Consider the following 14,475-nt stretch of genomic DNA (forward strand, 5'->3'; position numbering starts at 1 on the left):
AAAAAAAAAAAAAAAAAAAAAAAAAAAAAAAAAAAAAAAAAAAAGCTCTGTCCTTTAAAAACACATCCAAGGGGTGGGAAGGGGGAGAACCCGGAGATCAGGAATAGTGTGTGTGTGTGTGTGTGTGTGTGTGTGTGTGTGTGTGTGTGTGGGAGAGAGAGAGAGAGAGAGAGAAGCTACCAGGGGAAGGGCACGGACAGAACTGGGGACAGCTCCCAGACTGCCTGAATCACTGGCATTTGGGCAGAGATCACCACCAACAGAGTGTGTGTGTGGTGGGGGGTGATCGTGTGGCTGTCTTTAGGATTGACCCCAGTGAAGTCAAGAGCTAGTGCAAAGGACCTAAGAGGGGAAGGCGCCTGGTAGGTGTGAGAAAAAGAGGTTTGAGGGAAAATGAGTGGTGGTGGTAGTGGGCAGGGCTGGTGGGGGAGTGGGGTACAGGGCGTAGAGAGAGCGGAGCTGAGTCCTGGGCCCTGTCAGACTTATTGTTTTGAACCAGAGTCTCACGTAGCCCAGGCTGGCCTTGGGCTCACTGGTTAGTGGAGGATGACCTTAAACTTCTGATCCTTCGGCCTCCAGCTTCTGAATGAGAGCTGAGGTTATCAGTGTGCACTACCACGCTTGGTCTGTGCAGCCCGGGTGACGAACCCAGAGCTTCCTGCACGCTGGGCCAGCTCTCTAGTGACTGCTATGTCCTCAGTCCCCTGGAGGATTTTGTGCAAAGGAGCGGAAGGCAGGCTGTGGGCTGGGGTGGGGAAAACAGCAGTGAGGAGCTCTGGGTAAGAGGGAGACACGGCCAGCAGTGGATGGTGGTGAGAAGTGACCGAATTCTGGGACAAGGGTCTCCACCCCTGCTGTCATGACTTCCTCACCATCATGGCTATATCCCCTTCAGATGCTGGGCAAACCAAATAGTTCAGTCGAGCTTCCGTGGGCGAGAAGGGGGCCACCTGAGATGGGTCTGAAAATACCCATCATCCCACAGCCTTGCCACCTGCCCCTGACCCAGATGGCCACACTGAACACTTCTAGAGCTTTTAGGGTCAGGGGCCCCGTGAACATAGGCACTTTCCTCCCAAGCTATCGTCTGCCCCTGCGTGGCACTTCCTGTCACTCGGAGTCACCTAGGGCAGCACACACGGTTGGGAACAACATATCCACAGGAAAGAGTGTCACCCACTCCTAAAGTCACACCACAGCAAACCACCAAAAGTGAGACCCAAGCCACAGGACTGAGAAGACCCGGCCCTGGCAATGGAGTCTTAGCGACCGCACCCAAACACAGGAACAGAAGAGGAAAATAAAGGCAGTCTAGTCTGACACTGTGGCTCAGTTGGCAGAAGGCTTGCTTGCCTTGCATGCTCAAAGCCCTGGGTGTGTCTTATGCACAGCCTTTGGGAGGTGGAGGCAGGAGGATCAGAAATTCAGGGTCATCCTGAGCTGAAGGGTGAGTTCAGGACCAACCCTGGACCTACACAAGATCTTGCCTGAAAAGCAGCCAAACTGGACCTCATCAACATTAAAAGGAGCTATCTGCAAACGTCAGCGTCAGCAGAGAGAACACACCCACGGGACGGGGGAAGACAGTCGCAAGCGACACATCTGATAAAAAATGGATGTCCTGAATATATATATAAAGGGCTCTAAAGGCTGGGAGATGGCTGCGTGCTCGCTACACAAGCATGAGGACCTGAGTCTAATCAGCAGAAAAAAGAAGGTGCGGCGGTGCTTGGGGGGTGGGGTGAGGGATCCCCTGGGCTCTCTGGATGGCCAGCCTAGCCTAACACCACAGGCCACAGCTCAGGGTGAGAGAGGATGACTCCTGAGGAGCGCAGGAGCGACACTCAAGGTCGACCTCTGACCTCCACACACGCACTAAGGGATAGCTCAACCACAAGAGTCAAATAATTCGATTGTAAAATTGAACAAAGGGGGCTGGAGATTCAGCTCAGAGGGCGAAGGCTCTTGCTGCCAAGCCTGCCAGCCCGAGTTAGACCCCAAGAACCCACATGGTAGAAGAAAAGCTCCCACCCAGGAAAGTCGTCCTTTGGTGGCCACACGAGGGCTGTGTCACCACTGCCTCCCCGCCCCCCCCCCAAGAAAACGATGAAACAATTTTATCTGAGCAAACGCTCTAAGTGATACTCAGCCTCCCTGGTGTTAGGCACAAAGCCACAGTGGGAAGTGGACTCGTCTGGGTGGCTACTTTGTGAACAAAAAGAGCCAGTGCACAGACGGTACAGCGGTGGTACACTGGAGTCCCTGCACCACCGAGGCAGGAAAAGTTTGAGACCAGCTTTTGTTTTAAATGAGACAGTTGTGGTGGTGTAGACCTTTAATGCCGACACTCGGGAGGCAGAGGCCACTCGGATCTCTGAGTTGGAGGCCAGCCTGGTCTACATATGAGTTCCAGTTCTAGGACAGCCAGGACTACACAGAGAGACACTGTCTCAAAAAGCCTCCCCAACCCCCCAAAGTGGGAAGCTGGCACAGGTTAGAAACCTCAGAAACAGGTCAGAAAATCAGAACCCTTTCGCTTTGCTGGTGAGAACACAGAATGACGTAGCTCCTACAGAAACAGTTTCTTAAAAACTTCATGAACCTCAGGAGAGGTTGCCATGGGGAAAGCTACACAAACAATCCCTAGAGCCCACATAAAAGCCGGCCACAGGGGCACATCCATAATCCCAGTGACTGTGTGTGGAGCGGAGATGGGAGGTTCCCCACAGCTCATAGACTGGCTAGCCCGAGACAGAGACGAGGACCACTAAGGCTGTCCTTTGCCCTCCAACATGTGTGCAGTCATGTACACTACCCAAACTCACATATACAAGTATGTCTGTGCACACACACACACACACAGACTGAGACAGAGGGGCAGGTAGACAGAGACAGACAGACAGACAGACAGACAGAGACTTCTGCATAGAGACTGGAAAAAACTGAGAGTAAGATTCAGTTGTTTGTACCCCCACATTCCCAGCAGCCAAGAGAGGTGAAGCACCCAAGTGTCCATCAATGGTTGAAGCTAGAACGGAAACGTAGCATATCTACACAAAGGAATAGCATTCAGTCTTGAAAGAAATTATGTCGGGTCAGAGTATAGATAAACCCTAAGGACATTATGCGACAGGAGGTCCACGTGTTGTCCCCAGGGGTTGGTGGAGGTGGGTGCTGTCTGCTGAGGACAGAGGCTCATTTCGGAGGCTGGTGCATAACACTGCACACGTCTCCTCACTTAAAACAGTGAAGAAGGAAAATCCTATACCTGGTGGATTTTACCAAATTTTAAAATTCACCCGGGGCATGTTTCCACCGTGAGCCCTGGTCACAGGAACTTAGGTGGCCCCAGGGGACATTGTCCCAGCAAGGGGAGATGCTTCTGGAGCACATGCAACTTGGGAGTGCAGAGGGCAAGACACACCCCAGCCTCGAGGAGAGTCACGTGACAACTTTATGTCACCATAGGGAAAACATGAGGGTTGGCACCCTGGACATTCACCTGTCGATTCTGGCTCCTGCCCATCTCCCAACCCAGAACTGGCCTTCCTCTTACAAACCTTACCTCATAAGTCTACTAGAGACACCCAAATTGAGAGTGCCCACCTAAGGAGAAGGCCGAGACTCCTCTGTATAGATTACCTTCCAGATAATAGTTAATGCCACTCTTGCATCTCTAGGACCATGCGGTCCATCAAGTGTCCTTTGGGGTCAGAGCTAAGACCACTCCCAACTCAGGCAGCAGACACTGGACACGGCTCTTATCTCCTAACACTCCCTGTGAGGAAGGTGACTTTCTGGGGCCGCATCCCTAGGACGCATCTGTAATTCTGAAGATCATTACCACTGTCCAAGTCAGATTCCTGGGTCATAGCACCCTGGGTGGGCTCTGTCCCAGCCTCCCGTTGGTTGTGTGGCCCTGGGCTGGCCACTCCACTTCTCTGGGCCTCAGTCTCCACAGCTGTAAGAGGAGAACAGATCAATGGGGCTACAGGGTCCCCTTTGTGTATGTTTGTGCAGGGTACCCATGTGTGAGGGTGTGTGGCAATCAGAGGACAACCTTGGGCGTCATTCCATCTAGTTTGACGTCAGATCTCTTTGTTATTTACCACTACATATGCCAGACTAGCCGCCCAGCAGCGTCTGGTAACTGTCCTGCCTCCCCATATTGCCTCTGAAGCCATGGGGTTATAGTTGTGTGGGACTGTGTAGGCTCTGATGATTTGAACTCTGCTCTTCAGGATTACACCTCACCACTGAGATGTCTCCTCTGCCCCAGCTCCCCACCCTCCTTGCACTGGGGCATACCTGTAGTGACTGTCAATACTTCTGCTGTTGTTTTTGTTTTAAACCAAGAGATGATGGCAAAGCTGAGTGAGTGTGTGCACCCAGCCTGGGATCTGTGCTGTTGAGACCACCCCAGCTAGGGGGTCTGTTGCAAGGTACCCTCCTAGCTTATAACACAACCAGGACACACCAAGTAAGACGCTCACTGATCAATCTTTGCTTAATTCTGCCAGAGTTGAACCTTAAGTCCATGTGCTGAGATGTGGGGAGTGACCTCCCACCCCACAAATACCACCTCCTCCCCCAGGACTCAGGGCATCAGCTCCATCCTGTAGAGGGTCTGAGAGCCAGCCTGGAACAAGATGGCCATGATATGTCACACCTCTGCTCCTCCAACAGCAGCAGAGGGCAGCTGTGGCTGGGGTGCTGAGTCCCTGGGTCCCTGACTTTCCTGGACTCCAGTGGGCAGAGAAAAGGCCTGCAGGCTTGCAGCCAGTGTGGCATCTTCTCAGAATGATGCTTCGGAAGGGGCTTATTCCACAGATGGATTAGGAGAGACAGTCAGACCGTAAGCCCTTTAGTCACTGCCCCTTATGTGGGTGACAACTGACCTCTGGGAGTAATTTAATGAGGCAGGCAGTGTTGTGGGTTCCGGATGGCTGTCACCTGAAGGAACCATAATACTTCACCCCAAATCACACAGAGTGTAAGGAGCCCGGCTGAACCTAGGCAGCTCTGCCAAGAGGCTCCCTCCCATCCAGGTCACAGTGATACCGAGGATGGGATGGGGGAGGTTGCCAGCCTGGGTCTGGAGCTGCTGCCTGGGGCATGAGAGTTCTCTCCGACCCCTAAGCACACTGCCTTCCTAAGGGCTCCTCTGCCAATTTTCATCCCTGTCACTCTTCTTCTGGGATGGGGACCAGAGAGATCCCAGACTACAGATGAGGCACCGATCTTGGGGTGACTAGGCAAGTCAAAGGAGCAGCCCAGCCCAGACCCTGGGTTCCCCTTTACCCAGTACGAGCCCGGATCCATCAAGCGTGACTTCAGTACTTCCCACGCGTGATCATACTTCACCCTCCTACGGCCCCAAGAGGCAGGTTTACAGGATCACACCTACGGAGTGGGAAGCAAGGCTGGGAAGGGTCCAGAGGCCATACCCGGGAGAAGGCAGGACTCACATCCAGCTCCGGAACGGCCCTCCAGCTGGGATCCCCAGTCTCTGGCAAGCGGTCCCTCTAAATTAAAGAGGCGTCAGAGACGCTCTGCCTCGCTCAGCTAGGCAGCACAGAGCACAGGGGGTCCGGGCTCCTGGTGACCCCTCACAATTGATGGGTTCCTAGCTCAGGTGGGGAAAGCTACACCCCCATCAAACCACATTCAGCACCACAAGAGGACACGTAGCTAGAAAGGGGGACTCGGAAGGACTGCCAGGAACTGGTGTGGCCACTCGCCAAGTGCTGCCGCATGCCAGGAACTGGCTGGACTTTTCACTTGGGCACGTCCTGGGCCTGCATGGTGGCTTCCTCCTAACTCCCATTTCTTACACAGGAGACTGAATCCCGGTCCTCAGAAATAACGAGAAAGAATCCACATCCGCACGCACTGCGCCCCACAGCCAGTGTTAGCAAAATTCTAGTCACTGTCTCCAGCTAAAGGCCACGCCCACTTTTGATATAATATAATAATAAATTTTAGCCTTCTTATGTTCTGTGTGTAAATGTGTCGGAGAGTGGGGGTGGGGGTGGGGGTGGGGACATGTCTCTACTTCCCCAGTACTGGAATTAGAGAGACAGGCCACCATGCCTGGCTTTTTCACATGGTGCTAGGATTTGAACTTGGGCCCTTATGGCTGCAGAGAAAACATTTACCAATCTGTTCATCTCCTGGCTCCTAAATTTTACCCTTACAATTTCTTTTCTTTTCTTTCTTCTTCCTTCCTCTCTCTCTCTCTCTCTCTTTCTTTCTTTCTTACTTTTTTTCTTTTAATTTTTTATGGCAGGGTTTCTCCATGTAGCCCAGGTTGTCCTGGAACTTGCTCTATAGACCAGTCTGGCCTCACACTCATAAATCTGCCTGCCTCTTGCCTCCTGAGTTGTGGGAGTAAAGGTCTGCACCACCACTCTCCTGGATTTACCCTTATAATTTCTTTTCTTGAGCTACACTCACATCAGAAATCTCTTGGATCATTAGAATATTCCCGAAGGTGGGTGTGGCCACCGTCCCCACTGGACAGACGCACGCACTCAGATGGTATAACTGACCCATCCAAGCTCGGGAGAAATCTGGATCCAAACCTTGATGTAGTTTGAATGAGACTCACGTTCGAATACTTGGTCTCCAGTTGGAGGACATGTTTGGGAAGGACTGGGAGGCGTGTCTCTAGGAGGCATGTCTCTTGGAGAAGGTGTGCCACTGGGGATGGATTCCAAAGTTTCAAAAGCCCACACCAGCCCCAGTTTGCCCAGTGGGTCTTAGCTACCGCTCCAGTGCTATGCTGGTCTGCCTGCCTGCCGCCATGTTCCCTGCCAGGACGGTCATGGACTAACCCTCTGAAACTGTAAGCAAGCCCCACATTAAATGCTTTCTTTTAAAATTAGACGCGGTCACAGTGTTTTGTCACAGCCACAGAACAATAATTAAGATGCTCAACTACGACATTTCCACGGCTTCGCGAACGGTTACTTATCCTTTTAGCATTAGGTGACGGTGTGTCACCTCCCAGACCCTGTTTCCTCTGATGTCATCAACACGTGCCTTCGACCATCTGTAAACACCAGCCACTTGCTTTCCCGGATTCCCTCGCCACTCAAGCACGAGTGCGTGATCAATGGCCAACAGCATCCAGGACACCTGAGAGGGTGCTCCTGGGTGTGGGGAGGGGTTCTCTTGGAAGAGAATGCAATGGACCACAGAAGGAAATGCCACTCTTTGTGGAGTAGACGTCGTTGTATCTACACTTGAGGCTGAATCTGGCAGTCATGTCTCCTGACACCAGGCATCAAGCACAGGTGCCAAGCCATTTTCAGGGTCTAGAGAAGCAGAGGGATGGAAAGAATCTCCAATCTGGGCTGGCAAGATGGCACGGTTGGAGGGTTGACTGCCGCCAAGCCTGACGACCTAAGTTCAGTTCCCAGGACCCACGTTGCAGAAGCAGGAAACACAAGTTGTCCTCTGACTTCCACTACTGTGCTATTTCATGCATACAAACAAGCACACACAGACACACACAAAATAAGTAAATAATAAATAAATGTAACAGAACACATACAGTTTAAAACAAGACCACTTGGGGCCAGCGAGATAGCTCAGCAGGTAAGGACCCTTTCCACCAAGACTGATCCGAATGATTGAAGATCAGAACTGACTCCCCCGAATTGTTCTCTGACCTCTGACCTCCATTTATAGTCTCACATATATACAAAGCAACAAATAAGGGTAATTTAAAAAAAAAATTTAAAAAGATACAGAATCCTGATGAAATCACTGAGCCATCAACTCAGCCTGCTCCCCTGCCATGTCAGGAGACATGTAGTAACACATCTTCCATATTGAAGCTGATGTTTCTGCTTTGCCATTTATGATCCACAGAAGCACTATGGGGCACCCCACTGCCCAAGAAAGCTGAAGAAGAAATGTCTAGATCACACCAGCCCCACAGACCACTGATCTGCACCCAGCACAGTAAATATTCTGGCGATTTGAAAGCGGTCTCCGAGATTCAACCCAGAGACTCCAGGCTCACACATCAGCTCTCCCCACACCACACTAAGAGAGGCCTGAGAGAGAGAGTTCCCAGAGAGCAGAATCTCAGAGGAGGCCCTAGCAGGCCTGCACTGCCTCCCTGTCAGGGCTAACCCCACCTCCCAAACAACCTAATGGGTTTTGATTTCTACTCCCCTGATAGAGAATCCAGGGCCCGGGCTTTGGTTCGTTCCTTACTTGGCAGAGCAGTCATCAATTATTCACAGCACCAGCTCAGTCTCCCCAGGGTGCTGTCAGAAGGGAAGTGATTGCTGCCCACCCAGCCAGAGAAAAGACCCCAGCTCACCCAGAGAAAGGGCACAGCAACTTAGCACTGATAACAACAGTACCCTCCCTGTAGTGCTGAGCACTAAGTTGCTAAGCTTCCACAAATACAACCTCACTGCAAAGTGGGCCCCAGTATTCAGGGCAGGGAAGGGAGAGGTGAGGAAACGGCCTCTGGCCAGAGAGTAGTGAAGAGCTGACTGATTCCACAGCCCTGGTCTGTCCTTTCTCCAGGACATGTAAGATGTGGCCATTTCTGATTCTCACAGGCACCTGGAAGCGATACTTGGCACTTGGCCTGTGTGGTTTCTGAGGAACTCGCAAGTCTCACTGGGCTGACAGACTTCGCTTTGGAGACTGTGGGATGGGGTGGGCCAGGTGCAGGTGACAGAGAGAGCAGAGGTTCAGGGAACTGAGCCACAGGAGGCTGTGAGGAAGAATGGCTGACAGGATCCTGAACCCTGAGAAAGTCAGTACTTGATTGCTTCCTTGATATATCTATCCAGCCAGCCACCTACCCATGCATCTATCCATCCATCATTCACCAATATATCCATCTATCTACCCACTCACTCGCTTATCCATAGATCTACCAATCCATGGACATATGCATCCATCCACCCACCTATCCATCCACCCTCCTGTCCATCAAATGATTATCTGCCCTTCCACCCATCTACCCATCCATCCATCCATCCACTCACACACCCATCTATTCATCCATCTACCACCTATCCACTTATCTACCAATCCACCCTTCCACCCATCCATCCATCCATACACCAATCCATCATCCACACACCCATCCATCTACCCATGCATCCATCCAAACATACATCCACCTCCATCCCTCCATCCAGCAATCCACTCACCCATCCACCCTACAAAGGGTTATTTGGAGCCCTCTGAACCAGACACCACAATCCATGCTGGGAACACAACAATGTGTGGGATACATCCTTGTGGGTGTAAGACAGAAACACATAGACCAGATATGATCTCTAGTAGCGTTTAAAGATCATGCAGGAAAAAATACTGCATGAGGTGACAGGGTACAACAAGGAGGGGACAGGAGTCCAGGAGGTCTCCAGGGGGAAACAGCTTAGTAGGAACTGTAGTAAATGGGGACATTCTGGGGAAGACAACTGTAAGCAGCAGGAAATAAGTGCAAAGGTCCTGGGGTAGGACAGACCCTGGTATATTTGGGAACAGTAAGGAAGCCAGTGGGACTGGGACCACACGAGCCAGAAGAGAACAGGAGAGATGAGCCTGGAAGAGCCCTGAGGACCAGAATCTAGACCTCAGATGCACAGTGGCATGTGGATTCCATGCTGAATGTGATGAAAACCTCCGTGGGTTTCAAACAGATGAATAATGCAATCTGACTTGCACCTTGCGCTTCTGGGAAAGGGACTGTGGGAAGCAAAGGGAGAGAAGGCACTGGGGAGGGAGGTGTCTGTGGCCCTTGATCACCAACAGAAAGAACAGGGCGTTCGAAAGCTCGCTGGCGGGGAGGTACATTTCTGGCTACCCCTAGTTGCGTGCTTTGTGACCTCAGGCAAGCTACTTGGCCACTCTGAGCCTTGTACGCATTAGGCGCTTGCTCGGTGCCTGTGGACGTTTCTATGTTGAGACCCAGTAGGCTCAACCGCCTTCCTATTTCAGCTCTGGCTGCAGAAACTGCAAGAATGGGAGCTGACAGCCCAGCCTGGGATCACAGCGAGGTCATGCTGCTGCTGGGGGTGGGGGTGGGGCAGCGAGGTCATGATGCTGCTGCTGGGGGGTGGGGGGCAGCCAATTATGCTGAGCGAGAGAAGGAAAGACTGTTTATTCGCGCATGCTGCCTCTTGCAAGCCGCCTGTGCCCCGCAGCCAGGTGCCAACACAAACCCAACCCTTCCCCTGTTTCTTCCAGGGGGAGGGTAAATCCTCACTTCCTGTCCCTGGATCCAGTGTCTTAAGGACAGGGCAGGTGTGGAAGGAGGGGCCTACCTGGGCCTCAATGGGCTGAGCCATGGGGGAACCTGTGTCAGGCCTAGAAATAGCAAAATAAGTCTGTTGATCCTAAGCCGGCTAAGGGCGAGCACCTTTCGTCTTAGAGGAGGGCTTTCTGGACACGGAAACTGGGGGAGGATTATGGTCTCAGCCTTCCAGGAGACCAAGCCCAGAGGTGAGAGAAAAATGACTGTGGGCTCTATCTACTGTCCGGCTAGACACCCTTCCTGTGTCCACTTCAGCCTTTTTGAGCAAGTCAACTCTCTGCAAATAACCCCCACAGAGAGAAGGGACCAGTAAGGGGCCAGCTGAGCCACCAAGACTCCACACTGAGAGGCCAAGTTTGCCAAGAGCCAGGCCTTGCTTCTAAACGATGGCTGGCCAAACAGGCGATCTTGGTCTCTTGCCTCTGGTCCTGTTTCCTGGACTCAGCTCTCAGAGACAAGTTTGTCTCTTCCCGAACTTGATCTTTCTGGATTCCCACACATCTCTTTTCTGGGCCCCCGTCCCAGCCTCCCATGCAGCCCTGAGCACACTGCGCTGTCATTTACTCCTGGCACCCAGGACACAGGCCACGTGAGGCAGGCCTCACCCTCCAGACACGCTGAGGTGCCAGCCTGACTCAGAGGACTCGCACCTGCCCTGGTCCTCACCCTAAGCCTCTGCTGGACCCCAAGGCCGGCTGCCACCTGTGCCCAGCAGCCCACCCTGTGTGAATGAGGTCACCCCTGCCTCTTTCCCCAGGTCTAGTTTCTGCTCTCATTTGGAAATTTACATCTTCCTCCTACAGCCAAGTGAAAACTGCACCACACAGCAAGCACATAACAAGGAGCCGGCCTGACCCCTCACCCACTGTCCCGAGCCTTGGGGCAGACCTGTCCTCACCACTAGCCTTCCCTATCTTTTGTCGTCTCTTAAAATACCTGTGGGTACCCCAGCCTCTGCCAGGCATGTCGGTAGGCTGCATTTATACCCTTCCTTATGAGCATTGTGGGGTTATAATACAGGGCTAGATGCTACATCTGCAGGGCTAGCTATTCCAATGGATCCAGGCCTGGAGGACGGGGCACCAAGACTATCCAGCAAAGCTTGACTGTGTTCTCACCAAGGCCGTAGCATTTTAGAGTTTTATAAACCACTTCCCCCCAACAAAGTAGGGGTACACTGCACTGAATCACATGGGAAGGGTGCCTCTTAAGGGTAGTAGTCCTTGGAGAACTCGCTTGGCGCCTCTGCCCTTTAACTGGCATACTCCTCGTGAGGAGCCGCCGTGTAGGCCTCCATGGGGGGAAACAGACTCCAGACTCACCTTGGCGGCCACCGACGAGTTGGGCTTCTCCAGCAGGTCCCAGAGTTTCTTCCTCTTCTCGGCACAGCACGTGTTGTCGAACTCCTCGCCCTCCCGCTCCCGCAGCGTCTCGGCCTCCCGCTTCAGCTCCTCGTTCATCTGCTCCTTCTTTTGGTGGTAGCGGGCCTGGCAGCAGGACTCCAGGTAGATCTCATCGATGCCCCAGTAGTCCAGCTCCTGGCTGAAGCTCAGCGCGCACATCTCCTCCATCATGTGCAGCCGGCCGGTGCGGTAGAAATTGAGAATGGAGGTGAAGGCGCCAGGGTGGCGGTCGAAGAAGTACTCGTTGTCCTCGAGGCTGTAGTCGTCGCACACCTGGAGCAGAGAGTCGTGCGTGTTGCAGTCCCGGAGCTTGCCCAGCCGCGTGCGGGGCAGGCGGTCCAGAGTGCGCCACAGCACCTCGTGCGCCAGGCCCCCGACGTTGAGGCGCACCCGGCGCGAGCACGCCTTGCTGCGCACGATCTCCATGGGCTCGGGCGGCAGCGAGCTGGTGGAGCGCGAGCCATGCTTCGTCATGCCCGCCGGCATCGCTGGTCTGGCCGCCCCCGCCCCCCCTGCCCCCCCAGGCCGCTGTCACTCGACGGCAAGGCCCGCTGCCGCGGGGGCGGGGGGCGGGGAGCTCTGCAGGCCGCTGTGGTGCAGGGGTGCGCGAGGGCGGGCGTCGCGGCTACCGTCTCACCTCCATCCCGACGGCTGCGAGGCAGAAAGCGAAAGCGGACACCGGTCAGAGAACCGTACTGTGAGGCCCCTCCCCCAGGGTCCCCCACCGGCCTTGACCTTCCCAAGGCTTAAGCGGCTCAGGGGAGTTGGGGAGCGGGGGGAGGCGGGGGGGCGGGGGGCGGGGGGGGGGAGGAAGGATGGCCGCTGTTCCTCCCGCCGGTGCTGAAGTCAGCCCCACCCCAGGACGAAGGGAGGGGTGGCCCTCCAGGCGGGAGAGGCCCCCAGGAGGCTCTCAGGAAGCCCCACCCCCGCCCTGGCGCAATCCGGCCGCCCGGGGCGCTGTCCGTCCCGTCGAGTGCTGAAACTCCCTGTTCTGCGGGTCTCGGGCTGGAGAGCCCAACCTGGCCCCCCGCAATGGGGAGGCAAGGGAGAAGCAGGGAGAACTTTCTTTCTCTCTTTAGTGAGTTCTCATCTCCACCCACCCCAAGATAGTCAAGATTTTGGGTGGAAGCATAACGATGGCATTGGGCTTGCTTTTTCTAAATCTTAAAAGATTTTGGGCCGAGTGAGGACTGTGGAGGCTACCAGATGCCCACCTGTCGGAGGCCACCAGGCTGCCCTGTCCTAGGGCGACCCCACTCCTCACAGCACCAGGACCTGAGGCCGCTCCCGAGACCAGGTGAGGGTCGAAGGAGCCAAGCCAGCGGTGTCTGCACCTCCTTGTGCGCCCCCTCCCCACCCTAGCGCAGGAGGGGCGCGGAGTCCTCGGGATCCGCCTGCTCGGTGCTCCCCTCCTGCCCCTCCTCCTCTCTTTCTCCTCCTCCCCCTCCTCCCGCTCCTCCTCCTCGCTCCTCCCGGCGATGGCTTTTTATAACTCCGGGTTCTGCGCCTTTGCCCGGGCTCGGAAGGGAAGGGGTGGGGGAGGTGGGAGGCGGGGAAACCAGCGGAATCTTCTGGCCTTTCGGAGCGTGCCCTCCTCCCGCCACGCACCGGTGATTTCGGGGGGTTCCCGGGGCCTACAGCCCGCGGGGCGCACGCCCCGCCCCCAGCCCCGGGGTGGGCCCGCGCCACCCCCCCACCCCGCCACACTCACCCCCAGGGTGGCCGCCTCCCGGGGCCGCGCCGCGCGCATCTCGCCGGCCGCCCGCACCCCCGCCCGCGGCAGCGGCGGTCCGGGGGCCAGGCTAGGCCTACCCCGGCCGGGCCGGCGGGCGGGCGGGCGGCGCCGGGGCTGCGGGGCGCGGGCGGGGCGCTCTGCGGGGCGCGGGGACGGCGCGGCCCGGACGATCGGCGGCGCCTCCGCCTCCACCTCGGGCTCTGGCTCGGCTCGGCGGCGGCCGCGGCTGCCTGCGCGAGATCAACAAGTCGGGCTGAGCTTCGGCTCCGCGCTCGCCGCGATTCTGTCCCGCACTTCGGAGCGCGGCGAGTGGCACCGAGGCGGGACGGCGCCACCTGCGGGTCGGAAACGCGCGCGGCTTAACCCCTCCGTGCCCGGCCCGGCCCTGGCTCAGGCCGCGGGGCCCACCCGGGCTGCTTGTCTGCGTCCTGGCCACCACGAGGCTGAGCGCCTACTGCATGCATGCGCTGCACGTAGGGCGGGCGTGGGAGATACAGTTGCGGGGCTCCCTGGAGAGCGACTGTAAACAGAATTGAACGACTCTGTCAGACAGGCTAGAAGCTGGGAGGATGGGAAAGCTGGAGAAGGCAGGTGGCAATTTTAAATAGCCCTTGCTTTGATTCCATTCCAGATTCTACAAAATCAAATTCTAGATTCTGGAGGAAGGTGGATATTACACCTATTAACAAACAAACAGGCAAAAGAGGTGGGCAGCAGCTGGGTGGTAGCTGTTGAGAACATAAGGCCAGGTGAAGGGCCAGTGAAGACTCAGAGTTTGTCTGGCCTTGTTAGTCACTCACCCATGGGTGCTAACTTGGACAGCTGTTTCTGGACTGCCGAGGGTCGGGGCTCAACTGAGAGATCCACTGCCCCTGCCTCATCCTGTGCCGTGGGGCAGGCAGCCTCAGGAGTGACTGTAGGCAGGGTTGCATGCAGAAGGGGCCAGGCCTCCCTCTGTCAGCCACACTTGGGCCCTGCTGGTTTGCTCTCTCTCTCTCTCTCTCTCTCTCTCTCTCTCTCTCTCTCTCTCTCTCTCTCTC

The 14,475-nt window shown here is 55.3% G+C and overlaps 1 protein-coding gene and 1 long non-coding RNA gene across 3 annotated transcripts in view; one reads left to right on the top strand and one right to left on the bottom strand.

The window, feature by feature from the left end:
- Positions 1-13,462, bottom strand: part of Kcnb1 (potassium voltage-gated channel subfamily B member 1) — an 83,096-nt gene extending 69,634 nt beyond the window's left edge. The window contains exons 1-2 of the mRNA XM_021194099.2: positions 13,412-13,462; positions 11,620-12,351 (exon numbers count right to left, since the gene is read on the bottom strand). Coding sequence (XP_021049758.1) covers positions 11,620-12,186 — 567 coding nt within the window. The 5' untranslated portion in view covers positions 12,187-12,351; positions 13,412-13,462. The remainder of the gene's footprint in view (positions 1-11,619; positions 12,352-13,411) is intronic.
- LOC115063607 overlaps positions 12,639-14,475 on the top strand; it is a 7,094-nt gene continuing 5,257 nt past the window's right edge. Inside the window, exon 1 of one of the 2 annotated variants that reach the window (XR_003843432.1) lies at positions 12,639-12,997. This is a non-coding gene — a long non-coding RNA (uncharacterized LOC115063607). Of the gene's footprint in view, positions 12,998-13,682; positions 13,777-14,475 lie in introns of those variants that run through there. The other variant, XR_003843434.1, reaches the window with a different exon arrangement.

This window comes from Mus pahari, chromosome 3 (genome assembly GCF_900095145.1).
Source record: "Mus pahari chromosome 3, PAHARI_EIJ_v1.1, whole genome shotgun sequence".
NCBI lineage: Eukaryota > Metazoa > Chordata > Mammalia > Rodentia > Muridae > Mus > Mus pahari.